Source organism: Gavialis gangeticus, unplaced genomic scaffold (assembly GCF_001723915.1).
Source record: "Gavialis gangeticus isolate Ggan-Ray unplaced genomic scaffold, GavGan_comp1, whole genome shotgun sequence".
In the NCBI taxonomy this organism is placed as follows: Eukaryota; Metazoa; Chordata; order Crocodylia; family Gavialidae; genus Gavialis; species Gavialis gangeticus.
Genome location: NW_017729025.1, coordinates 41990723 through 41999830, shown reverse-complemented (window position 1 = coordinate 41999830; position 9108 = coordinate 41990723). Strand labels below are relative to the sequence as shown.

The window sequence follows — 9108 nt, the reverse complement described above, 5'->3', positions numbered from 1 at the left end:
GCTTGAGCCAGCGCTGCTTTAGACAGTGTACCAGGAGCCTCTGAAGGCTGAGAGGCATGCAAGGATTCCTGTTCTCAAGCTTACCAGCTAGAGAGCACTAGTTCTGCTTGCCTTTGCAGCCATTTTGAAGTCCTTTGGGGGGGGGGGGGGAGTACTGGGGGGCTGTTGGACAGGATACAACACACACATAGGCATCTTCACAAACTTTAAAGTTCTGTGAGATAATGCAAATGAAAACTTTGCTTAGAGGTTCATGATAAAATTTAAAGAATGAAATAAACATTTAAATATAAAATCTGGGTGCTAATTAAAGGTTGTCAGTAAAACCATGTGTTAAGAACCAAGATTTAAAAAAAAAAACACTTTTTGATTCTATTTGACAACTAGATTCAAGTTATCCTGGTCTTTTCCTTTTTCTTCTGACTACAGGAAAAGTTTCTAGTTACAGCTGAGCAGGTGGGCTAGTTGTCTAATTTTTTTCTATTTAGACAGCCTCTGTTGTCACAGACATGTTATGATGCACATGTGAAGGCACATGCTTGCATGATCATAAGTGTCCCTGATTTGGGATCTTTTTACAGTATGGTCCAAACTAACAAGTCCTTCTTATAGGATCCTTTTCTATCTCTGGATTCAAAAGTAAATGTTTCCGTGTGTTTGACCTTTATTATCCGTTAGGTAAAGAATCAACATACTGTATCTAATTGAGGTATCTGTTTTGCAAACATTAAAACAGTGTTCTCTGGTAGAGTGCCATGGCTCACCTAATTTTTATAATGAGTCATTATGGTAGCCTGTTCTATGTCTGAAAGAAGTTCAGTGAATGATTTCGCAACCTCCCTCTATCACCCTAGGCTTATAAATCCATTAAACGTATATTAACTTTTCCAGAAAGCAATTGTATCTGCATTCTTGGTTCTCCAGCATTGCTGTATAACCAGTAAAGCTTTTGCTGCTCTGATTCAATAGATGAAACAAGTCTACATTGAGTTCTTCATATAGTTACTTCAGGATCGTACTTGACATTCAGGCCTGTCATACAATCTGCCAAGATCTTTACTGAAGTCATTTGGCAGTCTAGTTTGTCATCCAGTACTACAGTAGTGTTGTGCTGTTTGTTAGCTTTAGTATCGCTATAGATGTACACATGTATTAGTGCTGATACTCTGAAGCAAGGAGTGATGGGTGGCTTTTAAGAAGGAAGGTCCAAAGTACACATTGGGTAATGTTGTAAGTGCTTGTGGTTTAGCATGTTAAATTGTCTTACTTGATAATGTTTTTCATTGCAACTCAGTGTGATGTAAATAAGAGGAATTTGTCAGTTGCTGATTTGAATTGGGGTCTGAAAGGTCTTCAAAACCATGGAACTTCAAGCAATTGCTTTTGTCTAAGACCAGCCCTAATCTTTCATAGGTCACAAAATTCTGTCCCCTGAATTAGCAATGAAATTAAAGTATAATATTTTAAGGGATTAAATCATTTTTAAAAACCTGTTGAAATGGAATGCTTTCCCCCCATTGTTTAAAATGTGCTTGCTTCTTCAATCTCATTTAGGCTGCTTGGAGTCTTAAGACACGAGCATTAACAGAAATGGTTTATGTTGATGAAATTGATGTGGATCAGGAGGGGATAGCAGAGATGATACTTGATGAAAATGCCATTGCTCAAGTTGCACGTAAGTACAAAGCTTTCACATAAATGTATTAAAATAGCTCAAGTTTCTTAAGGCAAGACTCCTCTAATAGCTGATTGCACATAAATGCACTGACCTGGCATTAGCTTTCAGGTGCTACCACAGCTCTATGTGGGCATCAATAAAAATGTCATTACTTAAGACATGCTGGATCCAAGTAGAATAAAATCTTTGTTACAGTAATTAAACTGGAGTTCTAAAGAGCCCACATATTTTAAGCAGGATAGTATACATTAGGATGAATCTTCCAAATCAGTGCTTTAGTCTGTCCTGTGGGTGGACCATAGATGTGGAGTGTACTGTATGTACCTGATTTGGTACCTGGGCTCTTCAGTTAAAGCAAAAATCCATTTTCAAGTCAAGAGTTCAAACAAGTGGTACTTTATTAGCCCTCTCCCCCAGCCCGGAAGTTTAATCCTTTTCTTGTCAGTACTGTACCACTTCTCTTAATTTCATCATTGTGAGATACAGGAAGGGGCATATGCCCTAAACCACAGGTGGACAGTTAGTTATTTCAGCTGGAGAGCCACTAAATGAGTTTTGGTGAACTGTTAAAGGCTGCGCACACAAAATCTTTTAGAAGATATCATTTTAACAAATTATAGATAAAAAAAATCAGATACTAAAACATATTTTATTTTTACTTAAATTTATTTTTTGTCCTGATTTTTGGTTTTTTTGTAACATATATTGAGGTGATTGTATAATAGCTCAAAATAAAGTCTTACTCTTATATATTGGGGGGGATGTATATATGGGGGTGCGTATGGTGTTGGGGGCAGGAAGGTGTGGGTGTGTGTTGGGTGGGTGTGTGTGTGTTCGGTGGGTGAGTGTGCGTGTGGAGGGCTGTCTGTGTGCTACATCTTGGGAGTGGGTCCAGGATCAGGAGAGGGAGGGAAGGAAAGGACAAAGGGACATATGCAGCAGAACTTGCCAGGGCAATGTGGTGCAGGGGCCAAGCCCCACCTGCTCCTGCCTGGGGCAGCCTGTGCTGCACTTCTGCCCATGTCTGCCAGCCCTGGACAGCATACAGAGCTTCCCAGCAGGGCTTGGCTACTCCTACCTCAGCAGCTCCTCCTGCCCCTGCTGCATGGCTTCAAGCTGGGGGAAGCTGTGGCCAGCAATTCCAGGGTGCATAGGGCTCCACTTCTTGGCTGCCTTCTGCCCACTTGGTGACCTGCAGGTGTCTGCTCATCATGTTAGGTGGGCAGATTGGGTAGAAAGTGGGCGGAAGCTGGAGCCCAGCATGCTGGGGCAAAAGCCATCCAGCACCAGCTTCCCTCTCTGCCTGGGGTGGCACAGCAGGGGCAAGAGGAAGAGGGGCAGAGCTGCTGGAGTTGCGGGGAGCTGAGCAGCACCCAGGCAGCTGCATTGGGAGCAGCCCCACCAGGAAGCTGTATCTGCTGGCCAGGACTGGGGCTGGCATGGTGCTATCTGGCAGGTGCAGGGCAGGAGTGCAGCGTGAACTGCCCTGCACAGAAGCGGGCATGGCTTGGCTCCATGTGGAGCATTGTAGGGGTGGCCGCTGGCTGGATTCAATCAGTTGGTGGGCCAGATCTTTGGATCTGCATTAGACCAACTAAATAGTTGCAAAAAAGTTGTTATTTACAAGCTTTTGGACACACGTCCTGCATCAGGAGAAAAAAAATTAAAAATGGAGAGAGAAATTAAAGATGGCCAGAAAACTCTCAGGTATGAAAAAAGCCAGTCTTAGTTGTTCTGCAAGAATGCAAATGTAGAGGAGATGCAGGAGACAAAGGCAGGTTGTTTACCTGTAGGTATCAGATGTCAGGCAGGCTGGGGGGAGGGGGGGGCGGGCATAAACTCGATGTTAAAATTTTAGGGCAAATTATTAATATTGGCTTTTTTCTTCTTCACGTTGTGAAGTTTCCATTTCGAATGGCAACATTCAATATCTTCCATGTTTCAGGAATCTAGGCTATAGCCATGTTGGTCTAAGCACAGATTTCATCTGCCTCTGTTCTCTGGGCACATTTTGTCTGCCTCTGTGCTCTGACCAATGAGGCTTTCTTTTATATATAAGCTGGTCCCCAACGCTCTTTGCTAGTTAATTTTTAAGCCTCCTATTTGGCTGTCCAGCCTGGACTTCCCGGTCAGTTGTCCTCTACCCCTGCTAGTCCCACAGCAATCTGACTTACCATACATTATATCAAAATTGTCCTTCACAACTGAAGTACTTCCATTGCACTGCATCACTTCTCCACTTTCTGCTACTTTCAGGCCTCTGCCATCTTCTTCAGACCATCAGCACTCTGTTCCAGCAGCCCCTCTGACTCAGGTGCTTTAGAGCCTTCAGTATTTAGCTTTCATTTGGCAAGTTGATGGCTGGTTCTGTTACAGAGTCATGGAGGGGTGAAGCAAGACACGGGTGAGCCCACAACCTTCACCCCTTGCTACCCTAGCACCTCAGTAATGGAGAAAGAACATCCTGTTATAGGCTTTTTCCTAGTGCCTTCTGCACAGCACATTTTGTTTTCTTACCAGTTCCTTTGTCAATGAGGAGTCAATGTCCATTTTAAGTGCTTCTCCAATATCTCTGTCTGTCTAGTATTGACATAAATCTGTCTTTTATAATTTCCCAAAAGGCCCAATTCTGAGTCACAAGATGAAAGGGTAGGTAAGAACCAGACAGAGGTCAGAACAAAACATGTGAGCCCCATAAATATTTGAGTTTCATGCTTGGTTACATGCCAAAAATTAGGCAGTACCAAAATTGAGCTCATATATGATGATAGTCTAAAATGTATTTGTCTCAAGTGTAAAAAAAATTTAGAGACCTGCACTAGATTTGTGTGGCCCTCTGAGGTGGAGACTTTCTGCCAAGAAAAATAGTTGGATACAGATGGGTATTCTTGAGAAATAAGACATTCTGGAAAAATGTAGTCACTCTACAGTTGAAATGGGGACTAAGAAGAAAGTAATTTGCTGGGTGGTATTTGATAGATTTCAAGGCCAAAAGGGAGCCATTATGATAGTCTTACTTTGAACTGTATAACAGACAGTATAGTACATATATTTTTTACAAAAAACAGTCCTTGCCAAATTGTTCCAATAGTTAATTCAGCTCATGATTACAAGAACAGTCCTTATTTCTAGTCTAAAATGGCTAGGTACAAATGTTTAAAAAAGCTAGAGGCAGACTTGATCTAAGTTACACAATTTTCTGTAAGCGGCATAGTTTAGATCAGTAACAAACAGAACAGAGATTCACCTTTTATTGCGGGGTGAGGCTAATCTGTGTGCCGAACTTCTGTTCTGTTATGGGTATAGACTGATTTCTGATCACTTATACCAGTAACAGTGTAATGTCTGTACCTGGAAAATATGTCTAACTCCAGATTCCAGCTGTTAGTTCTTATTAAACCTTTGTAAGCTGGACTGAAGTTCCCTCTACTTCAATTTCCTATTCTTAATGTAAATACAGTAAAAGTTCCATTAACTGGCACCTTACAAGCTAGCATACTATATTAACCGGCATGCTGGCTTGTAAGGCAAAGTGAAACCAGAAGTGCCCACCATGGCACTTCCAGTTTCACTGAATCCCCATGGCCTGGGGGCATGACAGGCTGTGTGGGGCCCGCCTCCCTGTCTCATGGGGCCTGCAGGGCCCTCAGGGGGGTCGGCAATGCTGCGGGAGGGTCAGCGACACCCTGGATGCAGCGGGAGAAGTGGCGGCCCAAACAGGCAAGTACACCTGTTCGGGCCGCTCAGTTAACCAGCATATTTTAATTTGGGCCGCTCAGTTAACCAGCCGCTCAATTAACCCAGGAATGGGGGATGCCAGATAATGGAGCTTTTACTGTACGTAAAGATTTTGGTCAAGTAGCTCGTTATTCTTCTATTTATTCTGAATTTTGCAAGCTCATAAAGTTTCTCACTATAAGGCATATGTTTCAACCTCATGGCTCTTTTCTTAACATTATCAACTTTCTTGTTGAATTTTGATCACAACAATTATACAGAGTTTCTGTACAGTAACAGGGGCACCAGTGCACAACTCTGACTACCATATTTACTCCCATACCAGATGCATCCTTTCCAAATAAATTAACTGTTCAGAATTGGGGAGTGTTTGACATGGGCTAGTTGATTTTATGCCCAGAATAGAAGTAATGGCATTTCTATTCAGGCGTCACTGAGGGAATCGGTGCTTATTATAATCCACTTGACTTGCAAATTTCTCTTCCCTCCACAAGTGTTAGCAATCTCTCTCCTTCTTGATGGTCTTGATGTTCCACTAATCAAGGTAGTCTGTCATTCACAACTTTGCGTTTTGTTACTGGCTCTTGGTCTCTCTCCTATTTCACAGCCCTGTAGACTTTTCTTTTTAGCTTTTTTCAAAATCCTAGATTTCCAATGAAGTCTAGTCTTTAGCAGCAGCTGCAGTTTCGGTTTTTGGCTCAATAGTCAAAAGCTGCTGACAATTCATCTGAAAAAGGGTTAAAATTATAGCTTTTGGCTGAGTAGGAAAGGGAAGGTGAGAGCAAGCTTAAAATTCCATATCTCTAGAAAAATCTTTTTTTCCCCTTCATAGGCTCTTGCACACTTCATGCTCCTTGTTTCTGGGAAGGCAGAATGGTGTGCATTGTCTGTTCTTCCACTTGATATTCCCCTGCTTATTTATCCAACATTTCATTATCTCCTTTACTACATTATATTAGGAATTTATGTGTAGGTGATTATCCACCAGATCTTCTTCAGAGTCACTGCTTTCCAGAATAGTGTCCCCCTCTTTGTTCTTAGATGCATTACTTTACAACTGGATGTATTAAAACACATATTGCTTGTGCCCTGCTACAGTCACCCCAAAATTCTCCGTAGTCCCCTCAACCCTCCCTCCCAGTGTGTCAGTCTGGTCCAGCCCCCACCAGGAAGAGCCCAGCCCAGCTCCAGTCCCAGCCCACAGCAGTAGCCCACCCTGCCCTACACAGATCCAGGGGGCACATGCCCCCCATGCCTTCTCGGGGTGCACGCAGCAGCAGGAGCCGCCCTTCCTCCCCCATTCCCCGTGCCCCCAGGATGAGCTGTGGCTTTGTCCTGTACTCCATTCTGCCCTGGCTGGGCAGTGCCTGCCCCAACCACAGCCCCACTCTCTCCCTCACCGCGGAGGCCTCGATCTGTTGTGTTCCACCACAGTAGACTTTACCAGCTGGATGCAGATCTCCACACTGTCGGGCTGTGCTCCTTACCGCCTGTGTCAAGGGTGGGCAATTATTTCAGGTGGAGGATCGCTTACGGAGTTTTGGCAAGCTGTCAAGGGCCACATTGGTAGCCCCACCCTTTGAGAGGTGCCCTGCGCCCTGGTCACCATCTTGCGCCCGGAAGTCTGCCCCCCCCCCCAAACCCCTGACTTTTGCCACCAGAAGTCCCTCCCCTTGCTGCCAGAAATACTCCTTTCAGCAAGGAGTTTTGCCACCTCAGAACCAGAAAAACACAAAATTATATTCTAAAAATCAAACATCTACAACATTCATTAATTTGATTTTTAAAAATATTTTTGTCTTGTGTTTGTGTAATATATACAAATACATATGTTTGTGTACTGTACACAGACAATATGCAATGGCTTAAAATGAAGTCTTACTCTTGTATACTGGGGGAGGGGGGCATGTGTATAGGCTTGTGGGCATAGGCAACTGGTAGGAGGGACATAAGGGTTGGGGGGCACACTCAGGATGGGGCAGTTTTTTTGCCATGCGGGCCGGCAGCATGGGGGGGTGGCACTAAGCCACAGCACAAAAGTATAGGAGTAGATATGGGGCTCTTGGCCCACCCCTGGGCCCACTTACAAATTGTGCACCCCCCCACACACACTCAGGAGGCACCAGTCACCCCTGCTTGTGTGGGGCTGTTAGTGTGTGCGTATGTGGGGGAGGATGTGGGTATATGAGTGTGGGGTGATGGAGTGTGTGTGTGTGTGGATATGTGGAGTGTGGGTAGGTATGGGGTTTGTGGGGGACTGTGTGGGGGGGAGGGTGGCTGGGCTGTGTGAGGGGGTGTGGGGGTCTGCAAGTATGGCAGTGCAAGGTGCATGTGGGGTGCATGTGTGGGAGTTGCCCTATGAATACATACACACACACACCCTCCCCCCCCACAGTCTCTCCCTCCTTGTTCTCTCTGTCTCTCTCCCCCTCCCTCACTGCAGAGACACATGCGCACCCTCACTCCCTCCTGCTTCCAGCCCTGGGGTACCTGCACGGGCCATGCTCCTGTGGCCTGGTGATGCAGCTGCGGCCACGTGGTGCTTGAGGCGGGCGGCCACATGCAGGGAAGTGGTGCGAGCCAGGGCAGGCAGACACTTCCCGGTGAGGGGACTGGGAATGGCGCAGAGCCGGGCTGGCTTTGTTGGTCAGTGCTGCCGGCTTCCCCTGGGTCCTACTGCCCCTGGCTCCTGTCATCTTTGACAGGAGTCAGGAGCAGATAAATAGACATTTTCTAAATTGTTTAGGTGCCCCGTGGACTGGATAGAAAGGCCTGGCAGTCTGGATGCAGCCCGCGGGTTATATTTTGCCTGTCCCTGGCCTATCTGCTGCACTGCAGCTGTATAGCTGCACAAGGCACTTAGCTGGCAAAAAAACCTGATTTCCGATGCAGTCAATTTTCTTTATATTGGTGCCAGTCTGATATTGGACTGACGTATTGGTGCACCTCTAGTTTTTTCTAATGTATTTGAGGCTGGTAATCAGGTAGTCATAGATATATTCACCCATATGTTATATATAAAAAGCACAAAGGCCCCAGATCCTCTGGTCTCCACAAGGAGGTACACTGATGATGGAGTTGGTGTACTTGCCTTTGAGTTCACCTCTCTGCAGTTCTTTTTCCCAGCCTCCAGTGGCAGCAGGCTGTATAAGCAGGGTCCTATCAGAGTCCTTTAAGTGTGAAATCAAGGATGTTGCTTTCCCTGACACGTTTTCTGTATGGGGTGTCTGTGAACACATCTATTTGAGGCAAAGCTTAAAGGGAAGTACCAAATCTTCTGTTCCAGCCTCAGTCCATTACTTCTATTGGGTGCTTTTTTGCTACTGTGGTGAAATACTCTGTTGTATGCTTTCCCTCCTGTACCCTTAATTCTGTAGGTCATAAGCAGGACTGGTCACAGATCCTTCTGCTAAACCCAGCCTAGTCCAGCTCACCCTGTTTCTAAGATTTCCTGCACTTACCCAGCTTGGACTGCATCCTTTTCCTCTTGTTTTTTTTTATCCTGTTGTTCCAAGACAAGGGCAGATTGCTCCATCCAGAGTTTCTCTCTCTTCACCTAACTGATTGGATGCTGAATGGTCCTCACAGCTGGAGCAGGACTGTCTGACAGTCTCACACATGCAGAAAAATTTCCACAAAATGTGTCTACATAGTAAAATAGTAAAGTTTTTCTGTAGTTTGTTAGGCATAAG

At 45.0% G+C, this 9108-nt stretch overlaps 1 protein-coding gene across 1 annotated transcript in view; it reads left to right on the top strand.

Moving 5' to 3' along the window:
* Nucleotides 1-9108, top strand: part of TTC8 (tetratricopeptide repeat domain 8) — a 74415-nt gene that overhangs the window by 9858 nt on the left and 55449 nt on the right. The window contains exon 2 of the mRNA XM_019518680.1: nucleotides 1555-1675. Coding sequence (XP_019374225.1) covers nucleotides 1591-1675 — 85 coding nt within the window. The 5' untranslated portion in view covers nucleotides 1555-1590. The remainder of the gene's footprint in view (nucleotides 1-1554; nucleotides 1676-9108) is intronic.